This window comes from Leptodactylus fuscus, chromosome 8, assembly GCF_031893055.1.
Source record: "Leptodactylus fuscus isolate aLepFus1 chromosome 8, aLepFus1.hap2, whole genome shotgun sequence".
NCBI classification, from domain to species: domain Eukaryota; kingdom Metazoa; phylum Chordata; class Amphibia; order Anura; family Leptodactylidae; genus Leptodactylus; species Leptodactylus fuscus.
In genome coordinates, this window is record NC_134272.1 from 18,148,243 (window position 1) to 18,166,804 (window position 18,562).

The window sequence follows — 18,562 nt, forward strand, 5'->3', positions numbered from 1 at the left end:
CACATGGTCTTTTCACTTTATATATTAACTGCAGATGAAGGATCTGCTAGTGAAAAAAAGAACTCATACAAGTAGCCTGGAAACAAGTCTATGCACTGCCAATTGCTTTTATATCAATAGCTCAGGGCTTTCTGGTTCATGAATAGAATGTCAGGATGACAGTGAGGACTGACACAAGCATCAAGAAAGCAGTATGAGTGAATGAGCATATATTAAAACATTCTGGATAGGTGAAAAGCTGGGTGTCAGTTCGTATAAATGGGGAAAATTCAAGGAAAATGACTAGGAGAGATTTGCACACTGTGCCCCGTGGTCATGTGTTAAGTGCAATGCAGCGGGATTAATATGATCATTGGATTATAGACTAGACCAATACTAACAGCAAAGATTGTGATTATTCGTGAGCCATGATGTCATAGATGTGACCCAGAGTGACATCACGACATAGGACAGCACGGCTGCAGGTGGAAATGAGAAATCTCCCACTGACGGAGTATTAGCAGAGAATATGATCACATGACCTGAGTGGCATCCAGCTGTGTAATCCGCTGTATTGACATATGGATTAAAGTGTTACATTATATAATAGAGCGTATAACAGTGTATAATTGTGTAATCCTCCGCACCTGCTGCCTCATACAGGTGGAATAGGATATCCTAGTCTATCTACAGGAAACATTCCTAGAAATACCACTTTAAGGCTAAGACCCCACAAGAAGTCCCACAGCATAAAAACTCTGCAGGAAAATCTGTGGCTGCAAAGCTTCACGGTTTTGGAAATCATGGCTTGTCCACACTGCGGTTTTTACCATAAAGTGGGCATGGGATTTGCTAGAATCCCATCCACTTTTCCCTGACTATAAAAAGCTGCGATTTTTTCCAGCATTTATTGTTGCAGATTTTGCTGCATTTTTTGAAGCCAAAGCCAAGAATGGCTACAAAAGGAGTGGGAAATATATAGGAAGCTTCTTATCCTTCTCTCTTCTGATCAATGCACTCCTGGTGCTCAAAAAACTGCAACAAAATCTGGAACAACAAAAAAAGACAAGAAAAAAATGCTGCATTTTACAATATCACTGCAGAAAAAAACAAGCTGTGGAAAAAGCTGCGTTTTCAAAAACATGTTTTTGAACAACGCAATATGACAAATATCTGTGCAGTAATGCTCGCGTTTTCCCTATAGGGATGAAAACCTGCTGACAAAAACTCAGCAAAAACGCAATGAAAACGCTGTGAATAAAATGCAATGCGTTTCCTCTGCATTTTTTTTCCCTAGCGGTTTTTAGATGTGTTTCACTGCATGGGTCATTAGCTTAAATCATTATCCTTTTACTGTGGTAGCATGATGGCTCAGTGGTTAACACTGCAGCCTTGTAGCACTGGAGTCCCGGGTTCAAATCCAACCAAGAACAACATCTGCAAGGAGTTTGTATGTTCTCGCTGTGTTTGTGTGGGTTTCCTCCTACACTCCAAACATGCTGTAATAACCCTGCTACTGAAGAAATCCTCCCTTGACCCATCCTGTGCTGCTGTCAACCTGTCTTTCACCTCCAAAATCTCAGATTGTTTCTTCTGTTCTCATTTATTCCACACTTTCTTGGTTCTCCTCCTATCTTTCAGGCCACACTTTCAGTGGATTATTTGCAGCTTCGGGTTCTTCCCCTCACCATTGGGGTTCCTCAGGGCTCGGTCCTAGGCCCCCTGCTCTTCTCTCTCTACTCTTCCCCTATTGGACAAACTATCACCAGATTTGGCTTCCGGTACCATCTTTATGCTGACAGCACCCAACTATATACCTCATACTGTGACGTCACCCCTGCACTAATACAGAACACCAGTGACTGTCTCTCTACTGGCTCAAATATCATTTCTTCGCTTTATCTGAAACTGAATCTCCCAAAGACTGAGCTCCTACTGTTTCCATCATGTACAGATCTAATCCCGATATATCCATTGCAGTCTCCGGCCTTACCATAACTCCTAAGCAGTATGGCCGCTGCCTCGGGGTTGTGTTTGACTCAGATCTTTCCGTCACTCCCCATATCCAATCACTCGCACGCTTGTGTCATTTTCACCGCAAAAACATCTCCAGAATCACAGATACCACAGATACATTAAAAACCCTTATAGTCCACCTCTACCAGGGGCCTTATAACCAATATCTACAGGCTTCTGTCTTCTCCGGGGATTGCTCCCCTCCAGGCCATAAGTATATGTCTAGGTGGGAGGAGGCCTTGGGGTACGGGTCTCCCCTCAGCAATGGTAGGTTATATGGTCTCAGGCTGCTAAGTCTTAGTCCTGTATCACATTTCGAGAGACTCAGTACAAAACCCTTATGCACTGGTATCACACGCCAGTGTTACTCCATACTCTCAATCCCACTATTTCCTCCTTGTGCCAGACCTCATTGGGCATGGTGTGTCATGTATTCTGGGATTGCTCTATTATCTGTCCCTTCTGGGTGGAGGTGCAACTCCTTACTGAGGCCCTCTTTGGATCCCATGACTTGCTTACCTAATCTGCCTCCCAGACAATTGGGAAGAAGATCTTGCCTGTTTCTTTATGTATCGCAGCGAAAACTCTTATTGCCCCCCACGAGGTCTGAAGTGATTGCCCGCATGAACGATTTTCGCAGCCTAGAATTTCTGACCGCCACATTGAATCACACAGTAGAGGTTTTAACTCTATCTGGTCACACTGGGACACCTACTGTACTGCGCAAGGTTTTTGATCCTGTCTGAACCATTCAACCCCACTTTCCCGGCTCCTCCCCTCGCTCCCCTTCTTTCCTTTGTCTTGTCCCATGTCTCTTTTTATTCCTCTCTCATTGATTTTGGTCCTTTGGATTATGTTGTGTTTTCTATGCTCATTTTACAACATGTTGTGGTTTCTCTTCTTGTTATATAACTTATTGTTGAAAAATTTAATAAAGATTACAGTTTTAAAAAAAAAAAGCCGTTATAGTCGCCCTGATTCATTCTCGCCTTGACTACTGTAACTCCTTACTTATCGGTCTTCCTCTTACTAAACTCTCCCCTCTACAATCTATTCTGAATGCAGCGGCCAGGCTCATCTATCAGGCTAGACGCTACAGCGATGCCTCTGGTCTGTGCCAGTCATTACATTGGCTGCCTATTCATTATAGAATAAAATATAAAGTTATCACCCTCATCCACAAGTCTCTTCATAATGCTGCACCTCCCTACATTTCCTCCCTCATCTCTGTCCCAACCCGTGTTCTCCGCTCACTCGATGACCTAAGACTTACATCCTCTATTATCAGAACCTCCCACGCTCGTATACAAGACTTCTCCCGAGCTGCACCACTTCTCTGGAATGCTCTACCCCGGACAATCAGATTAACGCCCAATTTCTGCAGCTTCAAGTGCAAACTAAAGACACATTTTATCAGACAAGCCTATCACAATTTCTAATGTAAACCCTTCCATAATTAGAATCCCGAAAATGATCCCTCCTCTGTTCATGCTCCCACATTAGCTCACAGGATATGAGGTTGTATCAGACTGTAACTTTATATGTTCAGGCACCATCTGTATAATGAAGGACACTGACTGGTGACGGCTCATACAGCTTTATTTATGTATAATGACAGTAACCTCTAGCACAAGTATGTCTGGACCACTGTATAAGCAATGCTACCTCCGATGCCGCCTCTGTTACCTCTTCTGTCACCCCCTCTACCTCATAGATTGTAAGCTCTTGCGAGCAGGGCCCTCAGCGCTTTTTCTCTTTGCGTTTTTCATGTGGAGCAGGGAACGGAATGAACCGAACACATGTGAACTGGGCCTAAGATCCAGGTGTGGCTAAAAGCACTGCCCCCCCCCCCCCCCCCCAAATCACAGAATTCACATCGTGGCCCAATGATAATACAGAAACCTGTGGCTCTCCAGGTCACAAGGGTCCGGGCAGGATTGCTGTCCCCCTGCACGGTTTGACTGGGACTCACCTGTGGCCCCGAACACTGATGATTTTCTTTGCAGCCATGATGATCCGTAGAGAGCTGGTAGGAGTCAGGGTCTGTGTGTACAGGGATCAGCGTGGTCTCCTTATACTGTGGCATACCCCAGTGACTCAGCACAAGGGGCAAGTTATGTGAGGAGTAGAGGGACTTGCTTTGTTTGGAGTAGACTTTTGGTACACCTATTGGATTCATCCACAGACACAATGACAGCAAGCTTTTACTCAAATATATTATGACTAGAATTTTTTCATATTAGAAAATATAAAAATATATTTTTTTTAATTTCAGGGAACAAATATTTTCCAGTCTCATCAGTTCAGTTTATCAGGATAGGGCATGAAGCCATTTTTTTGTTCACTAGCTGATTTCTTTTCTGATAGCAGAAAGTGAAGCATCGGCCTAGAATTGAAATGAATGGGAGCCAGAAATTTTGCAGTGGATTAATCAGCAAAAATGGCGCTGTGTGAACTTACGCTAGATTCACACTAGAAGTCAGTTCTCAGTCTTTCAGGTCTTTAGAGCTTTTCACAGAAAGTCCCCAGGGGTTTCCTCTGCGAACTTTCAGCTTAAAATTACAGCTGTAGGAAAACTGCCAGTGTTTCCATAGGTATAATTGACATGTTGCGATTTTCAAAACTGTGGCAGTTTTGGAAATCTCAGCATTTACGCTGCACAGGTTTTCCAGAATGTGTGGATGGGATTTGACAGAATCTTCTTTTGTAAGAAACCTGGAGCAGGAATGATCTATATCCATTCTCTAATAGAATTTATCAATATCCTGTGTTCCATTTCTTCAGCACACGGGCGACGCCTCACCTTACCATGTACAGTTTGTGCCACAAGGGGGCGTTTGGTACACAGCTCAAATTCATGAAACCAACCTTTAGAATGTGTTTACATGGAGGAATTTGCTACAGATTTGGGGGTGAAATGGAGAAAGGGGGGGGGGGGGGTTGGGGGAATTGTCCTGCTCGATCTTGCAGCGGATTCTGCAGCCGATTCAGTCGTGGGGTCCGCAGCTCAAGACTCACTCCTGATTAGGTCCATTCATCTAGGTCTAATCAGGAGTAGGATGCACTGCATCCTGTCGTGGCACAAATGCTGGCGGCGGGAAATCAAGAGAATACCTCTTCATTTTCCACCAAAAGGAACATACATCCATCTATAGAGATATTTCAGGGATCTTGCCCCTTGCCAGGACAGAGCAGATTACACCTCAAATGCGCCGGAGAAGGAGTAGAAATATTTGTCGATAGCAAGGATTCCACAGTGGATTTTGCATGGCAGACCCTGACAGTATGAAATTATCCTTTTATTAGGTCTCCTCTTTATTAGCAAAACACTCTCCGCACATAAAAGCATATTAACTAATGGCAATGATACAATTGACCACTAGATAGCAGCACAGTTGTGGAAACAGAGCTGAGCAGCTTTGTATGTCCCCAACCACCGGTCGGCGGACCAGTACCGGGCCATGGGGCATGTTGCACCGGTCTGCGTATCGGCGGCGAGGAGTCAGCAGCTGCTGTGGAGCCGGCAAGTGCCCGGGGTCGAGCCAGCACCCGCCTCCATAACACTGATGCTTGGTTGTTGCTCATCGGGATAAGGTGAGCAGAGTTCGGGGTTGAGCCGGGACCCGCTGTATGCCCGGATTCTAGTACTATGCAGGATATGGAGCGGGTCTTGGCTCCACCTCGCACTCGCCTACCAAACTTTGGGCAACTACATTACACGTCACTTGTCCCTGTAATGTGTAATGTAGCGGTAGTGAAGTGAATAGCAGCATTAGGAGTGATATCCGTCATCAGTATCCATCTTTATAACAGTGTCTGTCATCAGTAGTGAAAAATGAGCATTCTCCCATTCACTGACAGTAAACAGATCTTGCAATGGTGAAGAATAACCATACAAGGGTGCCATTTATCAAAACCGTAATACAGGCCCTGTTACCCATCGCAACCAATCAAAGCACAGCTTTCATATTTCCAGGGCAGTTTAGGAAATGAAAGCTGAGCTCTGATTGGTTGCTATGAGTAACAAGGCCAGATCGGATAAATGAGGCCTACAACAAGTGACAAAATTGTTCTCCTGAACAAAAACACAAAGGAAAATTCCAGCTAAAATAAAGGGGAAGGTTGAAAATACAGATGGAGTCCTGGGTATTGGCAGAGAATAGGACCACATAAACAGCGGTGTGACATATGCACATTTTATAGGTTCCCCCCTTACATGTATAATGACCTCTAAGGGCACCCCCACACAGTATAGCGCCCCCTTCAGTATTAAAGGGCTCTTCAATGCAAGAATATGATTAGTCGCTATGGAAAACTCCATTTTTGAGCGTTAGACTGTGGGCCCTCGGCAGCAGAACCCGCTACACATTTAACAGACGACTGTCAGAATTTAAGATTTTATTAACATACAATATAGAAAAATAAATCCAATTCTGTGTTTAACAAGTACGCTCCAAAAAGAGTTGGTGCAGCTTCAACAGAACTGGAGTAAGGGAAAAGTGGAGGCGTACGGCAACAAGGTAGTCTCAGAAATGAGAACTGGCATGTGATTGGTTGCATGGGTTTCGTTAAATCAGCCCCAATTCTCCATATATTGTACAGTCTTTTTTCTAAGCACCACTATAAAGGACCTCACAAGTCCTTGAAGGCCTCCTTTTTCTTCTCGACCCATTGCTCAAATTTCATGGCCTTGGGGTTGAGCTTTAAGGTGAGCTCCACGCTCCGGTCAGGATTCAGCCCGTAAAAACGAAACATGTTGGCCAGTTCTAGAGCTCCTGGAAAGCCAAGTTTCTCATACACGTCAGCGGTGATCTATGGGTAAAATTGACAGGGTTAAAGTTGTCTCCTACCAAATTAAAGGGACCCTGTATCCACAGTTTGCAGTGTAGCTGAATACAATCTATTGCTCCCTGGTATCCACCATTTCAGGGCTGCTTGTAGGGTTTTTCTATGAGGAGAGTGCAGAAGACTGCACCAGCCACTTCACACAGTGATCCTGCAGCCGGAGAGCAAATAGAATCCAGCTGATTTGCAGCTCTGGTTGTGATTGAGTGATCCAGTCTATGTTACATTACAAAAACTTAGAATAAAGTAGAGGTGAAATAATTGTAGGGATCCTTGTCTAGTGAAGTCTACAAGAACAGGAAAGTTAACCATATGGTTATAGAGCAACATGGCTGCCATTATGGGGGAGTGTCCACAACTTGAGATGGTGGAGCTTACATGTAAAATAATCTGCCATGGTGAGAGGTGTGATCATTCATTGAAGAAACTTTTTAATCCCATAACCAGTCTCACCTTGGCGTCTTTGATGTCCTTGTTGAGAACTCTGGATAATATGGCAGCATATTCCGCCACAGTCAGCTTCTCTGTGCTGAGTCCGAGGTCCTTGCCTATGTACTCCGATGGAGATTTCAGGATGCTGACGACAACACCCCCCAAATCTGTCACAGACATCCCATCTAGGAGAACATCACCCATCGGGATAGCTGCAAAGAAAATCAGAAAGTCAGAAAAAGGCCCTGACAGTTTGTTACATTGTGTCAGTGCATGTAAAATGTATAATGTAGTGTAGGTGGTTTATCTCTTATCTTGTGTAGACTGGATAAAACTGTAACAAAGCCTCAGCTGTGAGGTTTAAGCTCTAAATGTATATAAGCACATACTTTTATTGCCCCCCCCCCCCCCCATTCTGAAGCAGTGATCTTGAAACCTGTACACATTTTAGATAAGATACTCCAAATACATCCAGAGCTGTAGCCGCAGTTTGGTTTCCTGATGGCCATTAGGATTCAGGGCTTATAGGTCACTGCTGCGGTCCAAAGTATTTACCGACTACTGTGAAGAGTTGCAGATACACAGGCACATTAGGCTGTATTTACACGCCAGATTTTTTTGTTGCAGAAATTTGTGTAAAATCAGTTCCTTGCATCTGAATGAGCCAGTGGTGGAGATTGCTGCAATATATCTGCTTGTAATAAGATTTTTCTGATTGGATCGAAGTCAGAAAAAGGCACATATGAAATTAAAGAAAACCCTGCACCAACCTCAAGGTGCTGCACTTGGATATCAGCTAAGACATTGACACATTGGAATTTGAATGCAGCTCTGGATATGACTAGAGTACATGGTAATATACATTAGGATATGCCTTCAATTAGTGAGGGCAAGGGAGTAGCTAGGAAAGACCGGCCCCATAGCAAGACTGACTGCCACTGCTTCCTCAGCTATAACACTCCCATCACTGCCTCCTCCCATAGTATATTGCCCCTTTATTAGCCCCCACACAATATAGTGACCCCCACAGAGCTACTTTAGGACGCTACTGAATTAATCCAACAGGTAGTGGCTAATTTTTCACTTTCCCATCCCGACCACAGCCACCTCCAAGAGGCACCACATATGTTATGATGAGTATTGATGTTTAGCACCCATTGAGGTTTAAGTTAAAGCAGCTATTGACAGGGCCAAGATGGGCAAGTTAAAATAGGCCACTTCGTCCTGGAGGTAAAATGGCCCACCCAATTGTGCGGGCCCCAAGAAAGCGACAAGTCACCAATCTGCTATTGATTATCTGTCCTACAGATCTCACACAGCCATCAACCTCTTAATACGAGGACCAGAACAATGTTTTGTACCTAAAGAGTAGCCATCGCCGTCCTTGTTCTTCTGGGGCCTGAAGAAGGTCAGCAGGTTCTCATAGTAACAGGGAAGCCGGACGCTGACCATGGGCACCCCGAGCTCTCTGAAGTATTCCTCAATCTGCCCTTTTCCATCAAAATGGGCCACCTCCAGCTTCCCCCCAGTCTGTTTCTCCACATTCTCCAGGCCACTGAAGATCACAAACTGCAGTTCAAGATACTTGGCCAGATCTGCAATCCGTTTACCCTGGAGATAAAAAAAAAAAACAAAAAAAAAAAAAACACACCTCTGTTAACTAAGCCTCAAAGTATACAAAACGCTTCCGAGTCTTTTCGCGCTAGCGTTTCTGCTACCGGCAAAAAAGCAGCGGGATGTTCATTTTTGAAGCCTGAGCGTTTTCCAGCTCACAGCCTCAATGTGAACCAGTTTTTCCTGCTCACATTTTCTTTGGTCAGAAACCTGAAGCATTTTTTGGCAAAAACCTGATCAGGAAACGCCAGGCAGTTTTTTTTTTTTTTTTTTTTTTTTTTAAATATACTTCATGACCACATCCCAAGAGGAAACAGATCAGGAAACTCCTCAAAAAATGCGTCATATGGCAAAAATGCCTCAGGAAACACGTTGTCCAGTTTTGAAAATACCAAAACCCTGACCAAAAAACTCCCATGTGAACTTACCCCAATTCAGGCATTTAATACCTGAATCAGGTGGCTCAGGATGAAAAGCAATTTAAGACTAAACCAAATAAATGAATGCCTGTTACTCAGTTGCAAGCAATGTAATGTGTGTGACTGTAATTCAATGGGGTGATCGGATTAATGGCTCTCCGTACCTGAGTGATCTCCTTCTCCTTGCTTAAATGCTCCCAGTAGTTGGTGACCACAAATGCTCCATAAGCTCCGGCCAGTGCGGCCTCCAGACTCTTCTCATCGTCCAGATCTGCAGACACGACCTCCGCTCCGGCCTCCTTCAGCTTCAGAGCTGCTGGTTTGCTGGTGTCTCGGGTCACTGCTCTAACCTCATAGGTGCCATCGTCCAGGAGAGCGGCGGCAACTGAGCCACCCTGAGCTCCTGCCGAGAGAGGACAAGACATTAATACCAATGGCAAGTAAACCAATTTGTAAGATCTGCATAATGAGGCCGATTTGCCATTCAGGATTCTGGGAAAGCAGAGCGAATCTCCATGTAACGCTGACTATTAGGATATCAAACAGTTTTGTTAACTCCAGATACGTATACCCCAGTCCCACTTTGTGGCATTTCTAGGCAACTTTTTTTTGGGGAGAACTGGGTGACAACTAGTATAAGCTATATACAATCTTGAAGGTCACCCAGCTCTTCAAGGGTACAGAATTGAAAATAAAATGGCAGATTTCTCATTAGAAGCCTGGGTCATCTTGGAAGAACACCCATATGTTAGCCTATAAGGAGGAAAACTACATTCTCTCTTTCACGTGACACCACCAAGTGCACACTGCAAACATGCGCTGCGAAAGGATTCCGCCTCAAAGCCAAAGAAGCTAACCAAACCAGCTTAGACAGCCATAAGTCAGAGTGTCATTCTTAAGTAAAAAAATGGTAGGAAAGGTAATGAGACATAGAAGAGTTACAGAAGGTTCTGGCAAGAGCCATCTTAGGTACATTGTGACCCCTTAAGGAATTGTGATGTGATCCACACTCCTGAGACAGTTCTTCTATTTAAGAGACTGCCACAACCACATAGTTATACCTCTGCTAGAGACTGATACCACCAAGTGGTTATACCTCTAGTAGAGACTGTCAGAACCGAGTGCAAGACCTCTATGCAAGGAGATGCATATATCGTTGTGCCAAGTAGAAGTAAGTTTTGCATATTTGCATTGGGAAAGTGTAAAGATTTATTTTATAATAAAACAAACGCCATTGACAGTGCAAAGAAGAAGAAAAAAAAAAAAAAAATATTGAACAAGGCAAACTAGATCAATCAAAGTTTTGACGTTTCGGTCGTTAAACCTTCATCGGAATACATCTAGTGCATAGCACGGCAGGGAGAAGTGTCAGGGCGTGCCTAGTTACTTATTTATTTTGCTTACTTATATAGCGCCATCATATTCCGCAGCGCTTTGCAGATATTGTCAGTCACTGTTCCATATAGGGCTCTCAATCTACATTCCCTATCAGCATGTTTTTGGTGTGTGGGAGGAAACCCACGCAAACACAGGGAGAACATTCAAACTCCTTGCAGATGTTGCCCTTGGCAGGATTTGAACCTAGGACTCCAGCGCTGCAAGGCTGCAGTGCTAACCACTGAGCCACCATGCTACTAGTTTGCCTTTTTCAATTTTTTCTATGCACTGTGTCAATGGCATTTGTTCTATTATAAAATAAATCTTTACACTTTCCAAGTGCAAATATAGTGTGTGCAGCAAAATTTACTTCTACTTGATTACGTAGGTCGGAGGACCTTTTTTGTTAGCACCACAACTCTGCTATAAGAGTGTGCGGTACCACCATTATTTTGTATATCGTTGTACCAGACATATTTATCCCCTCTGACACCCAGCTTTTCCAGAATCATTGACAACTAGGATTTATTAGGGCAGGAAGCAATCAGCACCCTTATAAGGATGTACATTTACACAGATGGAAGAAGAGCGAGGCAGGTGCCAACCTAATGATGGAGAGGTGCCAGGTGTCACTTTGTAAAGTGACACGTATGCAGACATGGCACAGAGCGGCCAGGCAGATGTACTCAGCGTAGTTATCCTGGATTATACCAGGGCTACGCCACATAAGACAACCATGGGCCAACATGGACTTTAGATCGGGGTAGTGTGGACGATGTCAGTTTATGCACCAACTTTATGAATTTGCACTTCAATATGCTGATACTTAGAGTGGATTGTGCTCACAGCATCATACATAGTGACCCAATGACTTAGACACGCCCTTGCAGAGCCACAAGTGCCCAGAATGAAGGTGGTGCATGGTCATCGGTATTATATAATGTGTCAGAGGAATCTGGAATCTGCTGTTGAGTGTATGAAGTTTGCAAGTTTATCACCACAGGGCTGGGTATGACAGTATTCGGCTTTAGTCACATGAACAGCCAATTACACCTGGGTTTTTTGTTTTTTTTTTACTTAGCACAGTCATGTGAATAGGCCCTTACGCTACATTCTGATCACAACATACAAGTGTACTGCCAAAAGAGCAGACACACAGCGCAACAGACTATAACTGGCTCCATTGTTTTTCAATACAAGTACAGCACAAAACTGGTTTGTATGCAAAACTTTTCCATCTAGCAGTTTCGGGCAGACAGCACAACATTCCGACAGAGATGTGAACGAAGCTTTAGGACACTTTTACATATCAGATTTTCTCATACCAAAATCTATATTTTCTAGAAGGCTGAGACTTAGATTTCTGCTGCAAATACATAGGTTATTATACCACCAAGATGTGGGGAGGGGAGTTCTGGTGCACATTAAAGGGTTACAGAAACTTCTGCAGAGTTTTAGAGGATTTGAGTGCAGACCTAGGCCTCAGAGCACAATAAACTCCAAGATAGATCATACCCCAGAAATGTGACCGCCATACCAAGCACTGCTGACAGGTGCAGGATCTAGAAGAAAGCACTCCAGAGACCCCACCATTATCTCCAGACACCACTGCCTGCAGGGATAATAAAGTGCATAACTCTCCCCATCTACAGGCCATCACCACCTCAGCACTCACCTGTGGCTCCAAAGACTACAAACACTTTCTTCTCAGCCATGGCAGTTGTTGGCTACAGCTCAAGGTTCTCAACAGGAATACAGCCCAGTGCAGAGCTGAGTATATATACAAGGAAGCCCCGGCCCACTCCCCTCCCCTCCCCTCAATCTCATTGTGACTCAGCACTAGTCTACACAATACACAACCGAATCATCCGAGAATAAGGACCCCCTAGGAAAATCAGCCCTCTGTCCCAAGACTCTGCACCCGCCTAGTTCACCAGGCAGTCAGCAGACAGTCATACATGGTCTTTTCACTTTATATATTAACTATATTAACTCCAGATGAAGGATCTACTAGTGAAAATGTCAGCTTTAGATCAAAACTCATACAAGTAGTCTGGAAACAGGTCTATGCACTGCCACATGCTTTTATATCAATAGCTCAGGGCTTTCTGGTTCATGAATAGAATGTCAGGATGACAGTGAGGACTGACATGAGCACCGAGACAGCAATATCAGCGACTAAGCTTATATAGAACGTTCTGGGTCAGTGAAAAGCTGGGTGTCAGTTCATATAAATGGTGAATATTCAAAGAAAATTACATGCGAGATTTGCACACTGTGCCTCATGGTCATGTGTTAAATGCAACGCAGTGGAATTATTACTATCATCATTGCATTATAGATTAGACCGATACTAACAGCAAAGATTGTGATTATTCGTGAGACATGATGTCATAGATATGACCCAGAGTGACATCACGAGATAGGACAACACGGCTGCAGTTGGAAATGAGAACTCTCCCACTGACTATTAGCAGAGAATATGATCACATGACCTGAACAGCGTCCAGCCGTGTAATCCGCTGTATTGACATGTGGATTAAAGTGTTACGTTATATAATAGAGTGTATAACAGTGTATAATTGTGTAATCCTCCGCACCTGCTGCCTCATACAGGTGGAATAGGATATCCTAGTCTATCTACAGGAAACATTCCTAGAAATACCACTTTAAAAATGAAATTTTACTGTGTTTTTCAACCATTTTTCAATGCTATTCTTATTGTGCTGGTTTGTTTTAGAAACGGCAAGCTTCTTATTGAAAATCCTGTAACAGTTTGGCTGACCTCCTATAATGTAGAGGCGGTGTTAGGCTAAGGCCCCACGTCGCGAGTTGCCTCCAAAAATAAAAACACTGCGGAAAAGGCTTTGGCAGAAACACCAGTTTTTTTCACAGTGTTTTTCACAGAAAGTCTGCAGAATTTTCCTCTGTGGACTTTCTGCTTCTATTTTACCTATACGGAAACCGCCACCATTTCTGTAGGCAGAGTTCACATGCTGCATTTGACGCTTGTGTTTTTTAAATTGCAGCATTTCCAATTCAGATTTTTTTTTCTGCAGTGCGTTGATGGGATTAGGCAGAATCCCATCCACTTTGCAGGTACTTTGCAGCATTTTAACAATATGGGCCCTAGCCTAAAAGGTGCTATCCGAAACACCCCGATCAGATCTAATAGCCCCTTTAGGGCTAGTTCACACGGGGCAAGAGGGGGTGGATTTGACAATAGAAGTCTATGTAGACCGGTACTGTTCTTTTTTCTGCTACCGGTTTGTTCCCGCTAGCGGAAAAAGAAGCAAGCTGTCCTTTCTTCAGGCGGATTCCGCTGCGGTGTCCGCCTTGCGACAGCACCCTCCGGACTAGGCCCATTCATTTGGGCCTAATCCAGAGCAGAAAGCCATGACGGAATGTGTTCTCGTGGAACCCGTATGAACTAGCCCTTAAGTAATCCTACCACAGGACACTTCCAAGAATGCAAATCAGCTCTGTGCTGACACTGAACAGCCAAGGAGTGCTGATTCCAGCTCTGAAGACTGCAGAACTTTGATTGCAGCTCTGGAATATATTACTCCATATATTAGACCCTGTACAGTCTCCTTTTTGAAATCCGTGTTTAGTATAGCTAAACATAGTTATATATGGAGAATTCCTTTAAGGCTGAAGTCCCATGTTAGGGGAACAGCGCAGAAAAAAAACCTGCTGCATTTTACAATATCAGCAAAGTGAATGAGTTTCTGGCTAATCCCATCCACACATTGCAGAAAAAAAGCTATGGGAAAAGCTGCGTTTTCAATATGTCAAATATATCTGCGGAACTGCTCACATTTTCCCTATAGGTTTAATGAGGGATGAAAACCCACTGACAAAAACTCAGCAAAAATGCAATGAAAAATGCTGCGAAAAAATCACAATGCATTTTCTCCGCATTTTTTTCCCCCCGGCAATTTTTAGCTGCGTTTCACTGCGTGGGTCTTTAGCTTAAATCATTAACTGGTGATATTGTATATTCACATGACGTATACATGACTTGCACTATATGTGATTCCTTGTACTGTCAGAGAAACGTCGTGTAATGTTAGCAATGGAGGATTGTTATATCACTATGACCAAACAAAACTGCTAGAGGAGCCGACCAGAAAAACCGGCTGCATTGCATTGCTAAAGGAAACTTGAAATACATAAAAATGACTAATCCAAAAGAATATAAGAAAAATAATACACTAATATAATACAGTAGTATAAAATAATAACTTTATACTAATAACATAATAATAATAATAATAATAATAATAATAATGTAGAATATAATAATATTAAAGAATGGTAATCATCTAAAATAATACAATAGTATAATAAAACATAATTTGTAATCGGAATAATTTATTATTTATTTAGCTTACTTGTATAGCGCCATCATATTCCATAGAGCTTTGTCAGTCACTGCTCCACATAGGACTCACAATCTACAGTCCTTTATCAGTATGTTTTCGGAAATGTGGGAGTAAACCGGAGTACCCGATGGAAACCTACACAAAAGCGGGGAAAACATACAGGCCACCATGCTGTTCTAAAATAATGTAAGCCAGACGTGTTTTCTTCTGCTCTAGGTGTGCCGAACGTCTGTGGAGAAAATCACATAAACCTGAAGATTTCCTCCACTACAAATTTATGCTCAAAACCTATAGTTCTAAGTTTTAAATCCTTACTCACTCCCAAGGTGCAGGCGCCATTCACAGGCCTTAGTGCAGATGACCTGGTCACTTATTTCCATGACAAAATTGATAAGACCCGTCAGGAAATAACTGCCCAATCCCCAGGTGGCATTGATCCTGTCACCTACCATAGTACTGATCCCCTCACCTACCATAGTACTGATTCCCTCACCTACCATAGTACTGATTCCCTCACCTACCATAGTACTGATTCCTCCACCTACCATAGTACTGATTCCCTCACCTACCATAGTACTGATTCCCTTACCTACCATAGTACTGATCCCCTCACCTACCATAGTACTGATTCCCTCACCTACCATAGTACTGATTCCTCCACCTACCATAGTACTGATTCCCTCACCTACCATAGTACTGATTCCCTCACCTACCATAGTACTGATCCCCTCACCTACCATAGTACTGATCCCCTCACCTACCATAGTACTGATCCCCTCACCTAACATAGTACTGATCCCCTCACCTAACATAGTACTGATCCCCTCACCTACCATAGTACTGATCCCCTCACCTAACATAGTACTGATCCCCTCACCTAACATAGTACTGATTCCCTCACCTACCATAGTACTGATTCCCTCACCTACCATAGTACTGATTCCCTCACCTACCATAGTACTGATTCCCTCACCTACCATAGTACTGATCCTCTCACCTACCATAGTACTGATTCCCTCACCTACCATAGTACTGGTCCCCCCACCTACCATAGTACTGATTCCCTCACCTACCATAGTACTGATTCCCTCACCTACCATAGTACTGATTCCCTCACCTACCATAGTACTGATCCCCTCACCTACCATAGTACTGATCCCCTCACCTACCATAGGACTGATTCCCTCACCTACCATAGTACTGATCCCCTCACCTACCATAGTACTGATCCCCTCACCTACCATAGTACTGATCCCCTCACCTACCATAGTACTGATTCCCCCACCTACCATAGTACTGATCCCCCCACCTACCATAGTACTGATCCTTCACCTACCATAGTACTGATCTCCTCACCTACCATAGTACTGATCCTCTCACCTACCATAGTACTGATCCCCTCACCTACCATAGTACTGATCCCCTCACCTACCATAGTACTGATCCCCTCACCTACCATAGTACTGATCCCCCCACCTACCATAGTACTGATCCCCTCACCTACCATATTACTGATCCCCCCACCTACCATAGTACTGATCCCCTCACCTACCATAGTACTGATTCCCTCACCTACCATAGTACTGATTCCCTCACCTACCATAGTACTGATCCCCTCACCTACTGTAGTACTGATCTCCTCACCTACCATAGTACTGATCTCCTCACCTACCATAGTACTGATCCCCTCACCTACCATAGTACTGATCCCCTCACCTACCATAGTACTGATCCCCTCACCTACCATAGTACTGATCTCCTCACCTACCATAGTACTGATCTCCTCACCTACCATAGTACTGATCCCCTCACCTACCATAGTACTGATTCCCTCACCTACCATATTACTGATCCCCCCACCTACCATAGTACTGATTCCCTCACCTACTATAGTACTGATCCCCTCACCTACCATAGTACTGATCCCCTCACCTACCATAGTACTGATCCCCTCACCTACCATAGTACTGATCCCCTCACCTACCATAGTACTGATCCCCTCACCTACCATAGTACTGATCTCCTCACCTACCATAGTACTGATCTCCTCACCTACCATAGTACTGATCCCCTCACCTACCATAGTACTGATTCCCTCACCTACCATAGTACTGGTCCTCTCACCTACTGGTCTCAACCGGTCTCTAACCTCCCCTTCATCTCCAAAATCTCATATCGCTTATCATCTTCTCCCATTGAATCCACACTTTCTTGGTTCTCCTCTTATCTCTCAGACCACACTTTCAGTGGACCATGTGCGGGATCCATCACTTCCCCTTCTCCCCTTCTCTTTGCCGTTGGAGTTCCTCAGGGCTCGGTCCTAGGCCCCCTGCTCTTTTCTCTCTACACAGCCCCTAATGGCCAAATCCTCACCAGATTTGACTTCCAGTACCATCTTTATGCTGTCGACACCCAACTATATACCTCATACCGTGACATCACCCCTGCACTAATACAGAACACCAGTGACTGTCTCTCTACTGTCTCTAATATCATGTCTTTGCTTTATCTGAAACTGAATCTCTCAAAGACTGAACTACTACTGATATTACCATTGCAGTCTCAGGCCTCATCATAACTCCAAAGCAGTATGCCCGCTGCCTCGGGGTTATGTTTGACTCAGATCTTTCCTTCACTCCCCATATCCAATCACTTGCACGCTCGTGTCATCTTCACTGCAAAAACATTTCCAGAATCCACCCTTTCCTTACCACAAAGACATTAAAGACACTTATTGTCGCCCTGATTCCCTCCTGCCTTGACTACTGTATTTCCTTACTAATCGGACTTCCTCTTACTAAACCCTCTCCTCTACAATCTGTTCTGAATGCAGCGGCCAGGCTCATCTATCAGTCTAAATGATACAGCGATGCCTCCGGTCTGTGCCAGTCTCTAAACTTATCCCCCTCATCCACAAGGCTCTCCATAATGCTGCACCTTCCTATACAGTATTTCATCCCTCACTTCTGTCTATTGCCCAACCCGTGCTCTCCGTTCACTCAATGACCTAAGACTTACATCCTCTATTATCAGAACCTCCCACGCTCGTATACAAGACTTCTCCCGAGTTGCACCACTTCTCTGGAATGCTCTACCCCGGACAATCAGATTAACTCCCAATTTCTACAGCTTCAAGCGAAAACTAAAGACACATCTTTTAAGACAGGCCTATCACAATTCCTAATGTAAAGCCTTCCACAATTAGAATCCCGAAAATGAACTCTCCTCTGTTCACGCTCCCACATTAGCTCACAGGATGTAATGTCGTATCAGACTGTAACTTTATATGTCCAGGCACCATCTGCACAGTAAAGGACACGACTGGTGAAGGCTCATACAGCTTTATGTATAATGACAGTAACCTCTATCACAAGAATGGCTGGACCATTGTATAAGCAATGCTACCTCCGATGCCGCCCCTGTTACCTCTTGCATGGTCATAGCATAAACCTGTATTAAGTGTACCATCAAAGCATCAATGTGGCCTGGAGC

At 43.9% G+C, this 18,562-nt stretch overlaps 2 protein-coding genes across 2 annotated transcripts in view; both read right to left on the reverse strand.

Annotated features, from left to right (window-relative positions):
- The window catches only part of LOC142216442 (nmrA-like family domain-containing protein 1), a 68,991-nt gene that overhangs the window by 12,370 nt on the left and 38,059 nt on the right, over positions 1-18,562 (reverse strand). The window lies entirely within an intron of this gene.
- Positions 6,406-12,469, reverse strand: LOC142216446 (nmrA-like family domain-containing protein 1). Its single transcript, XM_075284263.1, has 5 exons — positions 12,358-12,469; positions 9,470-9,708; positions 8,634-8,883; positions 7,294-7,484; positions 6,406-6,807 (listed from the first exon to the last, which is right to left on the reverse strand). Exons 1-5 carry the CDS (start codon positions 12,395-12,397, stop codon positions 6,628-6,630), a joined length of 900 nt encoding a protein of 299 aa, XP_075140364.1. The 5' UTR covers positions 12,398-12,469; the 3' UTR covers positions 6,406-6,627.